Here is a 20,963-nt window from a genome sequence, read left to right on the forward strand (position 1 = left end):
CTAAAATTTTTGAGAGGAATGGAAGATTCGATATAGGCCGATAGTTTTTTATAATTTCTGGGTCAAGATTCGGCTTTTTCAAGAGAGGCTTTATTACTGCCACTTTTAGTGAGCTTGGTACACATCCGGTGGATAGAGAGCCGTTTATTATGTTCAACATAGGAGGGCCAAGCACAGGAAGCAGCTCTTTCAGTAGTTTAGTTGGAATAGGGTCCAGTATGCAGCTTGAGGGTTTGGAGGCCATGATTATTTTCATCATTGTGTCAAGAGATATAGTACTAAAACACTTTAGTATCTCCCTTGATCCTAGGTCCTGGCAGAGTTGTGCAGACTCAGGACAATGGAGCTTTGGAGGAATACCCAGATTTAAAGAGGAGTCCGTAATTTGCTTACTAATGATCATGATCTTTTCCTCAAAGAAGTTCATAAATGTATTACTGCTGAAGTGAAAGCCATCCTCCATGTGCGAATGCTGCTTTTTAGTTAGCTTTGCGACAGTATCAAAAATAAATTTTGGATTGTTCTTATTTTCCTCAATTAAGTTGGAAAAATAGGATGATCGAGCAGCAGTGAGGGCTCTTCGATACTGCACGGTACTGTCTTTCCAAGCAAGTCGGAAGACTTCCAGTTTGGTGTGGCGCCATTTCCGTTCCAATTTTCTGGAAGCTTGCTTCAGAACTCGTGTATTTTCTGTATACCAGGGAACTAGTTTCTTATGACAGATGTTTTTAATTTTTAGGGGTGCAACTGCATCTAGGGTATTGCGCAAGGTTAAATTGAGTTCCTCGGTTAGGTGGTTAACTGATTTTTGTCCTCTGACGTCCTTGGGTAGGCAGAGGGAGTCTGGAAGGGCATCAAGGAATCTTTGGGTTGTCTGAGAATTTATAGCACAACTTTTAATGCTCCTTGGTTGGGGTCTGAGCAGATTATTTGCTGCAATTGTAAACGCAATAAAATGGTGGTCCGATAATCCAGGATTATGAGGAAAAACATTAAGATCCACAACATTTATTCCATGGGACAAAACTAGGTCCAGAGTATGACTGTGGCAGTGAGTAGGTCCAGAGACATGTTGGACACTTCTGATTGTCCTCATTCAAAGGCAGATGGATCTCTCTCTGACCTTTGACTGGATTTCTTGTAATTGACAGTGTCAGATCAGTCTGTCAAAAGAAAGTGGTTGTAGTTTGTTCACCTGGTTAACTCTTTGATCACGCCACTGGGCAGAGATGTCAGATTAACATTCAGTTTTGATTGATATTTCATTGAGTTGCCAACCAACATAATTTTAATGTGAATTGGGTTAAAGCTGCAATATGTAACTTTCTGGATGACCCGACCATATTCACATAGTACTATGAGTTATGGATCTGTCATTCTAATTGAAAGCAAGTCTAAGAAGCAGTAGATGTGTACTATTTGCGCTATTTCTATGCTTCCCATTCTTAAATTTCCTTTTTGCGTCTTTAACTTTCTGTTTTGTACACCAGCTTCAAACAGCTGAAAATACAATACTTTTGGTTAATGAAAATATATTTCAAAGCGGTTTTGATGGTACAATGATTCTCTACATTATACATGGCTTGTTGTGTCACATATGCTGAAATTAAGCAAACTATTATAATTTAAGCAACCAGGAAATTGCAAAGTGATTTCTGCAAATTGCACCTTTAAAAGTTGTATAAAGAGATGGTCTACGTTCATGACGGGCAAATCCAATTTGTTTTCCGTGTATACTGAACAAAAATATAAACGCAACATGTAAAGTGTTGGTCCCATGTTTCATGAGCTGAAATAAAAGATCCCAGAAATGTTCCATATGCACAAAAGCTTATTTATCTCAAATGTTGTCCACAAATTTGTTTACAACCCTGTTAGTTAGTATTGCTCCTTTTCCAAGATAATCCATCCACCTGACAGGTGTGGCATATCAAGAAGCTGATAAACAGCATGATCATTACATGGGTGCATCTTGTGCTGGGGACAATAAAAGTCTACTCTAAAATGTGCAGTTTAGCTACAGGAATGTCCACCAGAACGGTTGCCAGATCATTGAATATTAATTTCTCTACCATTAGCCACCTCCAACACCGTTTTAAAGAATTTGTACGTCCAACACGCCTCACAACCGCAGACCACGTGTAACCACGCCAGCCCAGGACCTCCACATCCAACGGAGGAGTATTTCTGTCTGTAATGAAGACATTTTATGGGGAAAAACTGATTCTGATTGTGTCGGCCTGGCTCCCAAGTGGGTGGGCCTATGCCTTCCCAGGCCCACCCATGGCTGCGCCCCTGCCCAGTCATGTGAAATCCATAGATTAGGGCCTAATGAATTTATTTCAATTGACTGATTTCCTTACATGAACTGTAACTCAGTAAAACCTTTGAAATTGTTGCATGTTGCGTATATATTCTTGTGTGATCTTTACTAGTCACACATGCATAGACTAGAGAGAGAGAGGATTCTTTATTTTCACTTTCAGGAACTTGCTGACAACTGTAATGGCTTCGGTAGTCGTGTAGGAGGAATGAGGTGCAGGAAGCAGCGAACACAGGGTAGTGGTGTTTTTAATAACACTGGAGATAAACAAAAGTTCCCAAACATAGGGAATAAATACAAATAGGCGACAAGGCAAAGCCGACGAACAACACGTTGTCAATGAACAAAATTAATCCCACACAAACAACGGACGGGCCAGCTAAACTAAATACCCCCTCTAATAGCTAATTGGCCACAGGTGCCCAAAACCAAAAAAAAGGAAAACCAAAAAGGGGATCGGTGGCAGCTAATAGGCCGGTGACGACGACCGCCGAGCGCCACCCGAGCAGGAGGGGGCGCCACCGTCGGTGGGAATCGTGACAGTACCCCCCTCCTTACGCGCGGCTCCCGCAGCGCGCCGACACCGGCCTCGAGGTCGACCCGGAGGGCGAGGCGCAGGGCGATCCGGACGGAGGCGATGAAAATTCCTCAACATAGATGGGTCCAAGACGTCCTCCGCCGGCACCCAGCACCTCTCTGTCTCCCGGTGCGAACACGGGCGCCTCACTGCGGTGGCGGTCAGCACTCCTCTTCTGCCGCGCACTGGCCTCCTTTAGTGAGTCCTGGACGCCTCTCCAGGTCTCCTTGGAGTGCTGTACCCAGTCCTCCACCGCAGGAGCCTCGGTCTGGCTCCGGTGCCATGGTGCCAGGACTGGCTGGTAACCTAACACACACTGAAAGGGTGACATGTTAGTAGAGGAGTGGTGAAGTGAGTTCTGGGCTAACTCAGCCCAGGGAATATACCTCGCCCACTCCCCTGGCCGGTCCTGGCAATACGACCTCAGGAACCTGCCCACTTCCTGGTTCATCCTCTCCGCCTGCCCATTGCTCTCGGGGTGATAACCGGAGGTCAAACTGACCGAGACCCCCAGCCGCTCCATAAACGCTCTCCAGACCCTGGATGTGAACTGGGAACCTCGATCAGAGACAATGTCCTCCGGCACCCCGTAGTGCCGGAAGACGTGGGTGAATAGGGCCTCCGCAGTCTGCAGGGCCGTAGGGAGACCGGGCAATGGGAGGAGACGGCAGGACTTAGAGAACCGATCCACAACCACCAGAATCGCAGTGTTCCCCTGAGAGGGGGGAAGATCTGTCAAGAAGTCGATGGACAGGTGCGACCATGGTCGTTGTGGAACGGGGAGGGGCTGTAACTTCCCTCTCGGTAGATGCCTAGGAGCCTTACTCTGGGCGCACACTGAACAGGAAGAGACATAGGACCTCACGTTCTTAGCCAAGGTGGGCTACCAGTACTTCCCCCTTAGACTCCGCACTGTCCTCGCCACACCAGGATGACCCGCAGTGGGTAGCATGTGCGCCAACCGAATCAGACGATCACGAACACCGAGCGGCACATACATGCGCCCCACGGGCACCTGCGCAGGCGCAGGTTCCAACACCAATGCCCGCTTGATGTCCGCGTCCACCTCCCATACCACCGGTGCCACCAGCCTAGACGCTGGAATGATGGGAGTTGGATCGATGGGCCGGTCCTCCGTGTCATAGAGACGGGACAGCGCGTCGGCTTTAGTATTCAGGGAACCCGATCTATAGGAAATGGTGAACCTAAACCGGGCGAAGAACATGGCCCACCTTGCCTGACGTGGATTCAGTCTCCTCGCTGCCCGGATGTACTCCAGGTTTCGGTGGTCGGTGCAGATGAGAAAGGGGTGCTTAGCCCCCTCAAGCCAGTGCCGCCACACCCTCAGGGCTTTGACCACCGCTAGCAACTCCCTGTCCCCCACATCGTAGTCACGCTCCGCCGAACTGAGCTTCTTCGAAAAGAAAGCGCAGGGGCGGAGTTTCGATGGCGTACCCGAGCGCTGTGATAGCACGGCACCCACCCCAGCCTCGGATGCGTCCACCTCCACTACGAACGCTAAAGACGGGTCCGGGTGCGCCAACACGGGTGTGTCAGTGAACAGCGTCTTCAACTTCTTGAAGGCTCCGTCCGCCTCCGTCGACCATCGCAAACGCACCGGCCCCCCCTTCAGCAGTGAGGTAATGGGAGCCGCTACCTGGCCAAAACCCCGGATAAACCTCCGGTAGTAATTGGCAAAGCCTAAGAACCGCTGCACTTCCTTCACCGTGGTTGGAGTCGGCCAATTACGCACGGCCTTAACGCGGTTACAACTCAGAAATAACCCAGAAAGGAGACGGCTCGTTTGGAAAACTCACACTTCTCAGCCTTAACCTATAGGTCATGCTCCAGCAGTCTACCAAGCACCTTGCGCACCAGGGACACATGCGCGGAGCGGGTGGCGGAATATATCAGAATGTCATCGATATAGACAATCACGCCCTGCCCGTGCAGGTCCCTGAGAATTTCGTCAACAAAGGATTGAAAGACGGCTGGAGAATTTTTCAACCCATACGGCATGACGAGGTACTCATAATGGCCTGATGTGGTACTAAAGGCGGTTTTCCACTCGTCTCCCTTCTTGATATGTTCCGTGAAATGATTCCACCGCCGTAGCTAGCTAGGTGCTATCCGAGTTGCTACTCCTGGCTAACGTCTCTGTCCCGAAGCAAGCACCAGTGAGCCTGGAGCTAGCCTCGAACTAGGCCCGTCTCCCGGCTAGCTGAAGAGGTCCATCAGCCAATTCTTGGGCTACAATACCTATTTTGCCAATTGGCCTGGACCCTTTTACTGCCGACACGGAGCCCCGCCGATCCATCACGACTGGTCTGCTGACGTAACCGTCCGAGGGGGTTTCAACAGGCTCTTCCGTTGCGACATCCCCCGAAGGCCCATCTGCTAGCCCCGGCCTGCTAGCTGTCTGAATCGCCGTGTCTCCAGCTTGCCTAGCTACTCACTGGACCCTATGATCACTTGGCTATACAAGACTCTCCTTAATGTCAAAATGCCTTGTCTATTGCTGTTTTGGTTAGTGATTATTGTCTTATTTCACTGTAGAGCCTCTAGCCCTGCTCAATATGCCTTAGCTAGCCCTTTTGTTCCACCCGCAACACATGCAGTGACCTCACCTGGCTTAAATGGTGCCTCTCGAGACAAAACCTCTCATCGCCACTCAATGCCTAGGTTTATCTCCACTGTATTCACATCCTACCATACCCTTGCCTGTACATTATGCCTTGAATCTATTCTTCCGCGCCCAGAAATCAGCTCCTTTTACTCTCTGTTCCGAACGCACTACACAACCAGTTCTTATAACCTTTAGCTGTACCCTTATCCTACCCCTCCTCTGTTCCTCTGGTGATGTAGAGGTTAACCCAGGCCCTGCAGCCCATAGCTCCACTCCCATTCCCCAGGCGCTCTCATTTGTTGACTTCTGTAACCGTAAAAGCCTTGGTTTCATGCATGTTAACATTAGAAGCCTCCTCCCTAAGTTTGTTTTATTCACTGCTTAAGCACACTCCGCCAACCCGGATGTCCTAGCCGTGTCTGAATCCTGGCTTAGGAAGGCTACCAAAAATCCTGCAATTTCCATCCCTAACTATAACATTTCCCGACAAGATAGAAATGCCAAAGGGGGCAGAGTTGCAATCGACTGCAGAGATAGCCTGCAGAGTTCTGTCATACTATCCAGGTCTGTGCCCAAACAATTCGAATTTCTACTTATAAAAATCCACCTTTCCCGAAACAAGGCTCTCACAGTTGCAGCTTGTTATAGACCCCCTTCAGCCCCCAGCTGTGCCCTGGACACCATATGTGAATTGATTGCCCCCCATCTACCTTCAGAGTTCGTACTGTTAGGTGACCTAAACTGGGACATGCTTCACACCCCGGCCGTCCTACAATCTAAGCTAGATGTCTTCAATCTCACACAAATTATCAAGGAACCTCCCAGGTACAACCCTAAATCCGTAACCATGGGCACCCTCTTAGATATCATTCTGACCAACTTGCCCTCTAAATACACCTCTGCAGTCTTTAACCAGGATCTCAGCGATCACTGCCTCATTGCCTGCGTGAGTAATGGGTCGGCGGTCAAACGACCACCCCTCATCACTGTCAAACGCTCCCTAAAACACTTCAGCGAGCAGGCCTTTCTAATCGACCTGGCCCGAGTATCCTGGAAGGATATTGACCTCATCCCGTCAGTAGAGGATGCCTGGTTGCTCTTTAAAAGTGCTTTCTTCACCATCTAAAATAAGCATGCCCCGTTCAAAAAAATGTAGAACTAAGAACATATATAGCCCTTGGTTCACCCCAGACTTGACTGCCCTTGACCAGCAAAAAAACATCCTGTGACGTTCTGCATTAGCATCGAATAGCCCCCGCGATATGCAACTTTTCAGGGAAGTCAGGAACCAACATACTCAGTTAGGAAAGCTAAGGCTAGCTTTTTCAAACAGAAATTTGCATCCTGCAGCACAAATCCAGACAGCTGATGTTTTGAAAGAGCTGCAAAATCTGAATCGCTACTAATCAGCTGGGCTAGACAATCTGGACCCTCTCTTTCAAAAATTATCTGCCAAAATTGTTGCAACCCCTATTACTAGCCTATTCAACCTCTATTTTGTATTGTCTGAGATCCCCAAATATTGGAAAGCTGCCACGGTCATCCCCCTCTTCAAAGGGGAGACACTCTAGACCCAAACTGTTATAGACCTATATCCATCCTGGGTTCAATTCTCAGGCCGACTCTTTTCTCTGTATATATCAATGATGTCACTCTTGCTGCTGGTAATAACTCTGATCCACCTCTACGCAGACGACACCATTCTGTATACATCTGGCCCTTCTTTGGACACCGTGCTAACAAACCTCCAAACGAGATTCAATGCCACACAACACTCCTTCCGAGGCCTCCAACTGCTTTTAAATGCTAGTTAAACTAAGTGTATGCTCTTCAACCGATCGCTGCCCGCACCCTCCCGCCCGACTAGCATCACTACTCTGGACGGTTCTGACTAGAATATGTGGACAACTACAAATACCTAGGTGTCTGGTTAGACTGTAAACTCTCCTTCCAGACTCACATTAAGCATCTCCAATCCAAAACTAAATCTAGAATCGGCTTCCTATTTCGCAACAAAGCATCCTTCACTCATGCTGCCAAACATACCTTCGTAAAACTGACTATCCTACCGATCCTTAACTTCAGCGATGTAATTTACAAAATAGCCTCCAACACTCTACTCAGCAAACTGGATGTATTCTATCACAGTGCCATCCGTTTTGTCACCAAAGCCCCATATACTTCCCACCACTGCAACCTGTTTGCGCTCATTGGCTGACCCTCGCTTCATGCTCGTCGCCAAACCCACTGGCTCCAGGTCATCTATAAGTCTATGCTAGGTAAAGCCCCGCCTTACCTCAGCTCACTGGTCACCATAGCAACACCCACCCGTAGCACGCACTCCAGCAGGTATATTTCACTGGTAATCCCCAAAGCCAATACTTCCTTTGGCCACCTTTCCTTCCAGTTCTCTGCTGCCAATGACTGGAACGAATTGCAAAAATCACTGAAGCTGGAGTCATATCTCCCTCTAACTTTAAGCATCAGCTGTCAGAGCAGTTTACCGATCACTGTACCTGTACACAGCCCATCTGTAAATAGCACATCCAACTACCTCATCCACATTTTGTTATTTATCCTCTTTCTCTTTTGCACTCCAGTATCTCTACCTGCACATCATCATCTGCACATCTATCACAGTGTTAATGTTAAATTGTAATTATTTCGCCTCTATGGCCTATTTATTGCCTTACCTCTCTACTCTTCAGCATTTGCACACACTGTACATATATTTTTCTATTGTGTTATTGACTATACGTTTGTTTGTGTAACTCTGTGTTGTTTTAGTCGCACTGCTTTGCTTTATCTTGGCCAGGTCACAGTTGTAAATGAGTACTTGTTCTCAACTGGCCTACGTGGTAAAAAACTAAAAAGGTGAAATAAAATGTAAATTAAAAAAATAAAAACTGGTTGATAGTAAACCTGCTACAAACGCATATAACTATGTTGACTATGACGTTAGCTAATATGATGACAACGATGTAGGCTGTGTGTAGCGGTTATAGTAGGAAGGTTTGGCTTGGAAAAGTTTTTTTTTCACCTGGTCACAGACAGCTGTTGAAGTCCACAAACAAAGGGAAAAGGTGAGAGGAGAGCACGTAGATGTGAGAAAGAATTATACACCAAGCAAAGTGATCATGCTGTTTATATGGGGCTGCTTTGAAAGTGAACTGTGTTTGCGGGTGATCAGGGGTGTATTCATTCTGCTGACTCTGAAGAAAAACGTTTCTTAGAAGCAAACGGAACGGGGATAAACATTCTTGAACTTGTCCAATAGAAACTCTTGTTTGCAGCTGTTTGGACTATTGATTACACCCAAGATCAGCTAGATGCAGGCAAGAGTGTGCAAGGTGGTATTGAATGTGTCATTGCCTGTCACCTTGATTTCTCGACTTGTTCACCTACTTTGTAAAATTTTAATCGTAGGCTAGGTTGTAGCAATCTCATGATGGGTATAGGGAAAATTTGAGTATTATGTAGTAGCCTAAACCTAGCCTAGCCTGTTACATTGAGCTGGGTGAATGGAATATGAATGACAGTCATGAATATGCTGTAATATAAATAAGGCCATGCTCATTAAAATAAATCGCCCTCCCTAATCTTATACGGCACTGACCACCACTGCCTTCCATCCTTCCTTGAGGTATAAATGACAGGTGAAACCCATGTGGAGACAATTCACCTGTCCAATCAGTGAGTTTCCAAGGAAGGATGCACTTTTTAAAGGAATGTCAACATAATCCTTCTCATTTGGAATCTCTAAAGAAATGAATAATTGTTTTGGAATTTAGTCAATAATACACGTCTGAAATATCAGGAGGTTCATTATACAGATTAACTAAACAGACCCTTGCAGTTTTCACATTTTGCTTCAATGAATTTGCTTCATTCAATAGCATTTTTACAATGTAGCTAACATCATTGGGACACTCGTACATAAGAACATAAAGAAAGTTAGATGGTTTAATTGTATTCATTTTATTGCAGATCCTCTACTTATTAATCCCAAGAGAGGGACGTTAGTCACCAGCAATACACTTACAGCAACAATAGACTGAGCACTGATGGCTGGTGAAACAAGCATAACCCATGACTTACAGAGAAGCAAATGGATTCAATAGAATAGACTGTTAACCCATGGAATCAAAAACATCAACACATGATCAATAATGGCATGGAATAATGTGCAAAGTATAAAACAATATCTACAAAATACATATAAAAAGCAAAGAAACTGTACAAACAAGGTGAAAAATCTGTCGATGGCTGACCCTGTAAAACAACACATTTCACCGCACGTATCCTGGTGTATGTGACAATAAAATATTTTGGGAGGATTGTAAGAACAGAACAGTATACAAAACATTTGCATGAAATAGTTGGCCCATTGGTATTCATCATGGGTCACACTGGACATAGCCTACTACACTGCACCATTGCCTCTTGTTTAGTCTGTGGAATTATACAAATTCATGGTTACACAACAAGTGGAGTCCATTTTTCCAAACCAGTGTCCAGGCCATCTCATTCAGATGTCCTTTGCACAGTTTGTGTCAACAGAATCTATAGTACATCACTAGAAGCACAAGTTCCATAAGGTCCATGGATAGGTTGTGGGATCATCTGTAGATTTCCTCAGTTCAATGGCAATTGATCCAAGTTGTCACTGAATCTTGCACCACCATCCAAAGACCAGGTGCAGTGTCTTTCAAAAGTTTGGACATCTACACAGTCAAGGGTTATTCTTTATTTGAACTATTTTCTACATTGTAGAATAATAGCGAAGACATCAACACTATGAAATGACACATATGGAATCATGTAGTAACCAAAAAAAGTGTTAAACAAATCAAAATAGCAAGTTGAGATTATTCAAAGTAGCCACCCTTTGCCTTGACAGCTTTGCACACTCTTGGCATTCTCTCAACCAGCTTCAATTGGAATGCTTTTCCAACAGTCTTGAAGCAGTTCCCACATATGCTGAGCACTTATTGGCTGCTTTTCCTTCACTCTGCGGTCCAACTCATCCCAAACCATCTCAATTCGGTTGAGGTCGGGTGATTGTGGAGGCCAGGTCATCTGATGCAGCACTCCATCACTCTCCTTCTTGGTCAAATATCCCTTACACAGCCTGGAGGTGTGTTGGGTCATTGTCCTGTTGAAAAACAAATTATAGTCCTACTAAGTGCAAACCAGATGGGATAGCGTATCGCAGCAGAATTCTGTGGTAGCCATGCTGGTTGTGTGCCTTGAGTTCTAAATAAATCAGACAGTGTAATCAGCAAAGCACCCCCTCACCTCCTCCATGCTTCACGGTGGGAACCACACATGCAGAGATCATCCGTTCACCGCGTCTCACAAAGAGGTTGGAACCAAAAATCTAATTTGGACTAATCAGACCAAAGGACAGATTTCCACCGGTCGAATGCCCATTGCTCGTGTTTCTTGGTCCAAGCAAGTCTCTTTTTCTTATTGGTGTCCTTTTAGTAGTGGTTTATTTGCAGCAATTTGACCATGAAAGCCTGATTCACGCAGTCTCCTCTGAACAGTTGATGTTGAGATGTGTCTGTTTCTTGAACACTGTGAAGCATTTATTTGGGCTTCAATTTCTGAGGCTGGTAACTCTAATGAACTTATCCTCTGCAGCAGAGGTAACTCTGGGTCTTCCATTCCTGTGGCGGTCCTCATGAGAGCCAGTTTCATCATAGCGCTTGATGGTTTTTGTGACTGCACTTGAAACTTTTCCAGATTGACTGACCTTCATGTCTTAATGTCATTTTTCTTTGCTTATTTGAGCTGTTCTTGCCATAATATGGACTTTGTGTTTTTTCAGATAGGGCTATCTTCTGTATACCACCCCTACCACAACACAACTGATTGGCTCAAACGCATTAAGGAAATAAATTGAAAAGCATTCCATCAAATCAATGTAAATTGTCCGATGGCGATTTTATGAATTGTTCAGCAGTCTTATGGCTTGGGGCTGGTTGAGAGAATGCCAAGAGTGTGCAAAGCTGTCAACAACGCAAAGGATTGCTACTTTGAAGAATCTCAAATATAAAATTGATTTTGATTTGTTTAACACTTTTTTGCTTTACTACATGATTGCATACAGTGGGGCAAAAAAGTATTTAGTCAGCCACCAATTGTGCAAGTTCTCCCACTTAAAAAGATGAGAGAGGCCTGTAATTTTCATCATAGGTACACTTCAACTATGACAGACAAAATGAGAAAAAAACCCCAGAAAATCACATTGTAGGATTTTTTATGAATTTATTTGCAAATTATGGTGGAAAATAAGTATTTGGTCAATAACAAAAGTTTATCGCAATACTTTGTTATATACCCTTTGTTGGCAATGACACAGGTCAAACGTTTTCTGTAAGTCTTCACAAGGTTTTCACACACTGTTGCTGGTATTTTGGCCCATTCCTCCATGCAAATCTCCTCTAGAGCAGTGATGTTTTGGGGCTGTCGCTGGGCAACATGGACTTTCAACACCCTCCAAAGATTTTCTATGGGGTTGAGATCTGGAGACTGGCTGGGCCACTCCTCCAGGACCTTGAAATGCTTCTTACGAAGCCACTCCTTCGTTGCCCGGGCAGTGTGTTTGGGATCATTGTCATGCTGAAAGACCCAGCCACGTTTCATCTTCAATGCCCTTGCTGATGGAAGGAGGTTTTCACTCAAAATCTCATGATACATGGCCCCATTCATTCTTTCCTTTACACGGATCAGTCGTCCTGGTCCCTTTGCAGAAAAACAGCCCCAAAGCATGATGTTTCCACCCCCATGCTTCACAGTAGGTATGGTGTTCTTTGGATGCAACTCAGCATTCTTTGTCCTCCAAACACGACGAGTTGAGGTTTTACCAAAAAGTTATATTTTGGTTTCATCTGACCATATGACATTCTCCCAATCCTCTTCTGGATCATCCAAATGCTCTCTAGCAAATTTCAGACGGGCCTGGACATGTACTGGCTTAAGCAGGGGGACACGTCTGGCACTGCAGGATTTGAGTCCCTGGCGGCGTAGTGTGTTACTGATGGTAGGCTTTGTTACTTTGGTCCCAGCTCTCTGCAGGTCATTCACTAGGTCCCCCCGTGTGGTTCTGGGATTTTTGCTCAACGTTCTTGTGATAATTTTGACCCCACGGGGTGAGATCTTGCGTGGAGCCCCACATCGAGGGTGATCATCAGTGGTCTTATATGTCTTCCATTTCCTAATAATTGCTCCCACAGTTGATTTCTTCAAACCAAGCTGCTTACCTATTGCAGATTCAGTCTTCCCAGCCTGGTGCAGGTCTACAATTTTGTTTCTGGTGTCCTTTGACAGGTCTTTGGTCTTGGCCATAGTGGAGTTTGGAGTGTGACTGTTTGAGGTTGTGGACAGGTGTCTTTTATACTGATAACAAGTTCAAACAGGTGCCATTAATACAGGTAACGAGTGGAGGACAGAGGAGCCTCTTAAAGAAGAAGTTACAGCTCTGTGAGAGCCAGAAATCTTGCTTGTTTGTAGGTGACCAAATACTTATTTTCCACCATAATTTGCAAATAAATTCATAAAAAATCCTACAATCTGATTTTCTGGATATTTTTTTCTCATTTTGTCTGTCATAGTTGATGTGTACCTATGATGAAAATTACAGGGCTCTCTCATCTTTTTAAGTGGGAGAACTTGCACAATTGGTGGCTGACTAAATACTGTTTTGCCCCACTGTATGTGTTATTTCATAGTTTTGATGTCTTCACTATTATTGTACAATGTAGAACATAGTAAAAATAAAGAAAAACCCTGGAATGAGTAGGTAGCGCCGTTATTGTGTATTTTATCTGAATCCTCGTGTTACTATTTGTATTTATTTTTTAACTGTATCGTTTGGAAGGGCTCGTTAGCAAGCATTACACCCGTTGTGTTCGCCGCATGTGACAAATAACATTTGATTTGATTTAGCGCTATTTGATATTTCTCACTTAAACAATAAATGTACAATTCCCCCAAAATAATCTCACGTGTTATAGGATCTTTGGTGTTTTCTTCTTCTTTTCATAATAGCTGCCATCGTCACGGCTGCTATCACAGCGAGTACCACCACCACACCAAATATTAATGTAGCTATAGGTGAGGTTTGTAGTCCACATTCAGAGTCGGACCAATGAGTTCCAGGTTTAATTTGCTGAAGCTTCAAGGTATCACATCTATAATAAGAGAAATAGACCACTGATAATCAAGAATTTGGTCATCCAACATTCAGTTTCACATTTCTATGTTAATATTGTAGTGTTTAGCTTATATTTTGAGGGAAATAACCATTATACATGAGCCACACTTACTGTGTGTGTGTCTGGCAGGATGTAAATGATCCATTTGAATAGGTATCACCAGTACAGTCAGAACACACAGTATCTGTAGATGTTGTTCCTGCACCAACACAGGTGAAACTCATTAAGGATCCTAACTTGAGATGTGCTTAACTCATGATTGCATAAATCATGTACTGATGTCAATGGAAGATTTGCATGAAGACATACCTGTGTGGTTGATGTATTGACCAGGTTTACAGCTGCTGTGTCTCTGGGCTGCTCTACAACCATCCTTAGTTGGGTCTAGACAGTAGAACCCCTCCAGTGTCCCACAGAGACTGTCTGATGAAGGTCTACATGACTGCTTTACCTTCAAACCCAAACCTATAGAGAAAACATGGCCTGTATTATCTGATGCAGATACAACTGACATATCCTCATAGCATAACAACATAGACTAACATATCAGTGTTTGTGTCTGGGTTTCAGTACAGACACACAGCACCACTCTTACCTGGATCACAGTTGGTACACACTTTGCATTTTATGAGACCATTGGGCTCATCAAGGAATGTAGAATCAACACAGGGCACACAGCTGGTGCTGGTGAATTCAGTACAATGCTTATATACACGATTTCCTGGGAAAGAAAATCACAACGTCATGTTTTTCTGTTAGTGTTGATGATGTATTAACGTCTGGTGATTCATATGATGTAAAGAGAGGGTCCTTACCTGGTGAACACATGGGACAACATTCATCCCCTATTCTGTACTCAGCTCTACCACATGCAATACAGGATCCAATGCTTACAAGCACCAATATAATAGGTATCTGGAAGTAGAGAACAGAATTCTAACCCAAATATTCACATTTCAAATGAAATTATTGTGATTATATGGGACGATTTCAAATAGGCATTTGTGAGTGTGGTGGCGCCCCCTGGTGTGTTTTAATTTTGTCTTTAAAGGTGTGACACCAGACCCTAAACCTAGGTCAGCGTTTCCCTAACTCGGTCCTGGGGACCCCAAGGGGTGAAAGTTTTGGTTGTCTCCCTAGCACTACACAGCTGACTCATAATCAAAGCTTGAAGATGAGTTCATTATCTGAATCAGCTGTTTAGTGCTAGGGCAAAAACGTATTGTGCACCCCTTAGGGTCCCCAGGACCGAGTTTGGGAAACGCTGACCTAGTGAAAATGTACATCTCTCCACCACGTTTTTTTTACGAGGTTTCAGTAAAATGGACAGAACTAGTAGGATAATAATAACAACTCTGATTTATATTTCGTAGATGAAATATTTACATTGAGAACTGTTTTTTTTGAACATGCCACGCCACAACATGTGCAAATCAGAAATATTTCACTTACAGTCCATATCAAGGTTTCAAACTGTGCCATGGTTCCTCAATCCTCTCCAACTCACTGGAAGACCCACACACTGGATTTGTTCTTAGGAGTTTTGATGTATCGAGATGAACTGACCTGTAGAGTTAATGTATTTTAATACATGTAAATATAATCTTTTCAGTTTGTAAATCATGAGATCTTTCTGAATTGAATCAGTCAAAAAAACAACGGTAATAAGATAGTTAACTGAATGAAACAGGTAAATAGTTATTAGAGAATCCTGCCATCTTGGCCACTCGATACAGCTACGACCGGAAGTGATTTTGTAGCAGGTTAGGAGAGCATTTTCGCTAACCCGAAACCCTAACCCTTTTCCTAACCTTAACCTAACTCTCCTAACCTGCTGCGTAAGATCTTCTAACGGTCCGTGCAATCCAGGATCCTTGAGACGTCCCTACCCCATTGTTCTGGGGCATTTGACTTGCTTTCTTTCCTCAACTTGATAATGGATCTGAGTAGCAGCATCGTTATCTGGCTCACTGTCTGCTAGGTCTAGCATCATCCTAGTTGGGAATAAATAAATAAATAGACTTAGACAATTATAGGGAACACACATTATGAACTAATTTGCAGTTAAGTGTGTATGTAGACATAATTAGGATTATTGTGTCATGTCATAAGTGTTCCCGCTACCCTAGTGTTAATTACTATTACATATGGAAAAAATACTGAATAGGTTACCATTGGCTCATAATGCCTTATAAAAGCCTAACTATTTATTTAGTAAATTAGTGCCTGGCTGTCATCAAATCAAAGTGTATTGGTCACATGCCCAGAATACAGGATGTAAACTTTGCAGTAAACAGGCTATCCTCAACAGCGCAATACACATGTACTGTACAACAAAATCCAGCCAAGTACTAAATTAAATTTTTTTTTTTTTTTTTAAAGAAGTTGTATATATTCCTAGTACTTTTACAATAGGAATATGCTGGGATCTGCAATAAAGTAAATAGTAGCAACAGCAGTATTGACCGTGTGTCAGTGTGAATTTTTTTAATTATACAGACACATGAGATATTTGAATAGAATACATATTGCCTACCATTTGTATTTTATAGTTATGCTTTTGTCTATTCAAATCTGGTCACTAACATAGGCCTATGACATTGCACCAAATTCTTGTCTCAAAAACATCTAATCTTTGCTTCAGAAGAAGGTTAGTGTTTTTTGTCATGAATGTTGTTCTGGAGGCAGCTCTGCAGAGTGGTCCCTAGTTGGCACAGCCACAAAGTCAGAAAATATCATTTTAAACCTATCCTTAACCACACTGCTAACCATAATGCCTAACTCTAACCTTAAATTAAGCCCAAAAAGCTCCTTTTTGTTTAAATTCATTTTTTACAAAATAGCCAATTTTGACTTTGCAGCTAGCCTATTTTAAGGGGGAAATGCTCAATTTTGCCTCCAGGACAAGACTCATGATCCTCTATTTAGGCAGCGCACGTGGCAATAGGCCTAGCTGATTAATGAGTTTCGGCTGTCAGTGAAAAGCATCTAAAATGTGTGAAGATAATGTGTCTTGAGTATAATTTAAATGTTATGACAAGAAGGGGAGGGGTGTGTGGAGAAGATATGGACGTCTTTCTGCAGAATGCACTCACTCAGCTCTCCAGAATGTGCTCCACTGTCTCCTGACAATTCCTGAACATTCATTGTGTCATTGTGTGAATTGTTTGTCCTTTGATTGTTTATTTGAATCAATTATCCATTACATATGTAACCAGTAGGCCTAGTAAATGCCCATCCCCCTCATTTTGTTACATTAATTACTGTTAATGCATGCATTACAGTCATTTACCGTTCTCATTCTGAGTGGAAACGTTGTTTGCAGAGTTCACAACCTGCTACACTTGTGAGAAACATTGTTTTGGTTTATTTCATGACCATCATTTAGGAGTATGGTCAAATTTCTTTTTTATTGTCTTTTGTTTGGAGTGCTTCATGTGAGCATGTGTGGTTTCTCTGTCCTGATAATGTTGAGGGAGCGTGTGCACATGAGCACGCCAGCCTCCTGAGTTGATACAATGTTGCACTTCACTAGAGATAGCTCAAGTCAAGACTGATAGAAAGGGAGGCAGACCAGCTGAGTAGAGATTCATGCGATTGAAAGAACCAGAATTTTCATCAGGATATTTTCTACTGTTTTTATTTGTTGGCCTTAGGCCTAGGTATTTTACAGTTAACGATGGAAGTTATATGCCTAATGCTGCATTGGCCTACAGGCTCTCTCTGAGTTCCATGCGTTAATGTCTTTAGCTACCAATGGATCGTGGTGTATCAATGTCCAGTTCTAAATTGGTTTAGGACCTATTTAACTGGTCTAAAGTTGTTTGTCACCCTTGGTGAACATAACTCAGAGAAAATACATATCACATCTGGCATTCCACAAGATTCGATTTTGGGTCCGGTACCGTTCAGTTTAAGTCGGAAGTTTTCATACACTTAGGTTGAAGTCATTAAAACTACTTTTTCAACCACTCCACAAATGTCTTGTCAAACACAAACTATAGTTTTGGCAAGTCGGTTAGGACATCTACTTTGTGCATGACACAAGTTATTTTTCCAACAATTGTTTACAGACAGATTATTTCACTTATAATTAACTCTATCACAATTCCAGTGGGTCAGAAGTTTACATACACTAAGTTGACTGTGCCTTTAAACAGCTTGGAAAATTCCAGAAAATGATGTCATGGCTTTTGAAGCTTCTGATAGGCTAATTGACATAATTTGAGTCAATTGGCAGTGTACCTGTGGATGTATTTCAATGCCTACCTTCAAACTCACTGCCTCTTTCCTTGACATCATGGGAAAATCAAATGAAAACAGCCAAGACCTCAGAAAAAAAATTGTTGACCTCCACAAGTCTGGTTCATCCTTGGGAGCAATTTCCAAACGTCTGAAGGCACCACGTTCATCTGTACAAACAATAGTACGCAAGTATAAACACCATGGGACCACGCAGCCGTCATACCACTCAGGAAGGAGGCACATTCTGTCTCCTAGAGATGAACGTACTTTGGTGCGAAAAGTGCAAATCAATCCCAGAACAACAGTAAAGGACCTTGTGAAGCTGCTGGAGGAAACAGGTACAAAAGTATCTATATCCACAGTAAAACGAGTCCTATATCGACATAACCTGAAAGGCCGCTCAGCAAGGAAGAAGCCACTGCTCCAAAACAGACCATAAAAAAGCCAGACTATGGTTTGCAACTGCACATGGGGACAAAGATCGTACTTTTTGGAGAAATGTCCTCTGGTCTGATGAACCAAAAATGGAACTGTTTGGCCATAATGACCATCATTATGTTTGGAGGAAAAAGGGGGAGGCTTGCAAGCCGAAAGCACCATCCCAACCGTGAAGCACGGGGGTGGCAGCATCATGTTGCGGAGGTGGCTTTGCTGCAGGAGGGACTGGTGCACTTCACAAAATAAATGGCATCATGAGGCAGGAAAATTATGTGGATGTATTAAAGCAACATCTTAAGACATCAGTCAGGAAGTTAAAGCTTGGTCGCAAATGGGTCTTTCAAATGGACAATGACCCCAAGCATACTTCCAAAGTTGTGGCAAAATGTGTTAAGGACAACAAAGTCAAGGTATTGGCGTGGCCATCACAAAGCCCTGACCTCAATCCTATAGAAAATTTGTAGGCAGAACTGAAAAAAGCGTGTGCAAGCAAGGAGGCCTACAAACCTGACCCAGTTGCACCAGCTCTGTCAGGAGGAATGGGCCAAAATTCACCCAATTTATTGTGGGAAGCTTGTGGAAGGCTACCCGAAACATTTGACCCAAGTTAAACAATTTCAAGGCAATGCTACCAAATACTAATTGAGTGTTTGTAAACTTCTGACCCACCGGGAATGTGATGAAAGAAATAAAAACTGAAATAAATCATTCTCTCTACTATTATTCTGACATTTCACATTCTTAAAATAAAGTGGTGATCCTAACTGACCTAAAACAGGGACATTTTACTAGGATTAAATGTCAGGAATTGTGAAAAACTGAGTTTAAATCTATTTGGCTAAGGTGTATGTAAACTTCCGACTTCAACTGTATATATATATATATATATATATATTACCCCTTGGCAGTGTTATCTTAAAGCCTAGTATTGATCTTCATTACTATGCAGACGATACACAAATGTACATTTCTGTGTCACCTGAGGATTTTAGCTCAAAATACTTGGATGGCTCACAACTTCCTCCAGCTAAATCAACACAAGACCAACCTACTTATTGTTGGAGCCAAATCAGAGAGAGAATCTGGCTGCACATTTTTAATTCACGGGCAACAAAGATAAAATACCAGGAAAAAAACCTAGGTGTCATTTTAGATTCTTAACTTATTTACGAATCACACATTAGGAATGTGACCAAAATAGCTTTTTACCACCTTAGGAACATTGCCAAAACGTGGGTCGTTTCGATTGAGTTCAGGAGTGAACTTTCAAAGCAGAAGGCAGTTGAGTCACCAAGAGGTAGAACAGACATTGTAAACAAAAGGGAGACAACAGCCTTGTCGTAAAATAATTTCGATTGAGTTCAGGAGTGAACTTTCAAAGCAGAAGGCAGTTGAGTCACCAAGAGGTAGAACAGACATTGTAAACAAAAGGGAGACAACAGCCTTGTCGTAAAATTACAAATACAGTCATTCATCAACATTAAAATGACATCACATGTTAAGTGCAGTAGCAGAAAACATAATAAGTAGGCTATTTTTATATACATAAATAATCCATATCTTACCCTGCCTTGGTTAGCATTTGGACTATTTTACTTTCACTTTCCAAATGACAAAATAAGGCATCAACGATGCTGAAGCCATGAAACTCCTGTCAATTTAGTGAAAGCCTATGTTCTATCAGTGGGTAAAATAAAACATTTCCTCCCATGTAACGTGTTAGTAGTCTGCCTGTGAAAATCAGGAAATCGTGTAAGGCTTCACAGCTATATCATTATTGTCACTGGAGATACAGGATTACACACATTTCATAACGCTTTCAAATCAATGACCTACACCCCAGACCGCCAAATCAGCCAGTCGATGGTCTTCCTCATCTGGAACACATCCATCCGTTTATATCGGCATGACGAAGTATAGCTTTAGTTTAGATGTGCTCAATCTAAACAGAGTACTAAATGATTAACCTCCAATTCTCCTTCAAGTACCATGTAGCAATGCGTTGAGTCTGTAGGATAACCGAACACGCTTCGAGCTAAAATGGGATTTAAATACCAAAAAGGTGTAATATATTATCTCCTGGAACACATCCAAGTCCTGTGAATACATCTTTATATTCACTCAAAATGTCAGTGTCTGTCCTTTGTTCAAGCTGGAATATTCTCGGTATTAAACCCATTTGCAGACAAGCTGATCTTCTAAGTATTGCATCTTGTTCCATCACTTGACATTCCAGGTCAAACACTTTCTCTTTGTATTGGCTGTTGTTTTCTTGCCTTTTTGCTCTATCTGGTGGGCAGAAAACGTCACTAGTTTGCGGTTGAATTTTTGCATGGAATCGCCACTCACTTTCACCTTCAGCGTTTTCAAGTCTCTCCCGGACAAGACTTTACATTCAGCTCCTGTATCCAGCTTAACAGTACATGTGTGGTTGTCTATTTCCAGTGTTTCTGAGTAATCTGCCTCGCACTTGGTCATTTGTGATTTCACACACAATTCCGTCCCGTATCAGTGACTCGGTAAATTGTTGAA

General features: G+C 43.0%; 1 protein-coding gene across 2 annotated transcripts; it reads right to left on the reverse strand.

The window, feature by feature from the left end:
* Positions 1-13,348: 13,348 nt before the first annotated feature.
* On the reverse strand, positions 13,349-20,733 carry LOC115165388 (tumor necrosis factor receptor superfamily member 14-like). 2 transcript variants are annotated; one of them, XM_029718481.1, is made up of 7 exons: positions 19,997-20,727; positions 15,201-15,314; positions 14,564-14,663; positions 14,344-14,469; positions 14,058-14,213; positions 13,860-13,947; positions 13,349-13,724 (listed from the first exon to the last, which is right to left on the reverse strand). In XM_029718481.1, the coding sequence occupies exons 2-7, from the start codon at positions 15,228-15,230 to the stop codon at positions 13,535-13,537; spliced, it is 690 nt and encodes a 229-aa protein (XP_029574341.1). In that variant the 5' UTR covers positions 15,231-15,314; positions 19,997-20,727; the 3' UTR covers positions 13,349-13,534. The 2 variants fall into 2 exon arrangements, with proteins under 2 accessions (XP_029574341.1, XP_029574342.1); XM_029718482.1 differs by lacking the exon at positions 13,860-13,947 and having other exon boundaries at positions 13,592-13,724; positions 19,997-20,733.
* Between the last annotated feature and the right edge of the window lie 230 nt (positions 20,734-20,963).

Source organism: Salmo trutta, chromosome 28 (genome assembly GCF_901001165.1).
Source record: "Salmo trutta chromosome 28, fSalTru1.1, whole genome shotgun sequence".
In the NCBI taxonomy this organism is placed as follows: domain Eukaryota; kingdom Metazoa; phylum Chordata; class Actinopteri; order Salmoniformes; family Salmonidae; genus Salmo; species Salmo trutta.

Excerpts from the sequence above, each read along its gene's own strand:
- LOC115165388 (XM_029718481.1), bottom strand. The coding sequence starts at position 15,230 with ATGGCACAGTTTGAAACCTTGATATGGACT. Across the intron at positions 14,470-14,563 it reads TTGTCCCATGTGTTCACCAG|GAAATCGTGTATATAAGCAT; the intron begins GTAAGGACCCTC and ends TTTCTTTCCCAG. Across the intron at positions 14,214-14,343 it reads GTGTACCAACTGTGATCCAG|GTTTGGGTTTGAAGGTAAAG; the intron begins GTAAGAGTGGTG and ends TTTTCTCTATAG.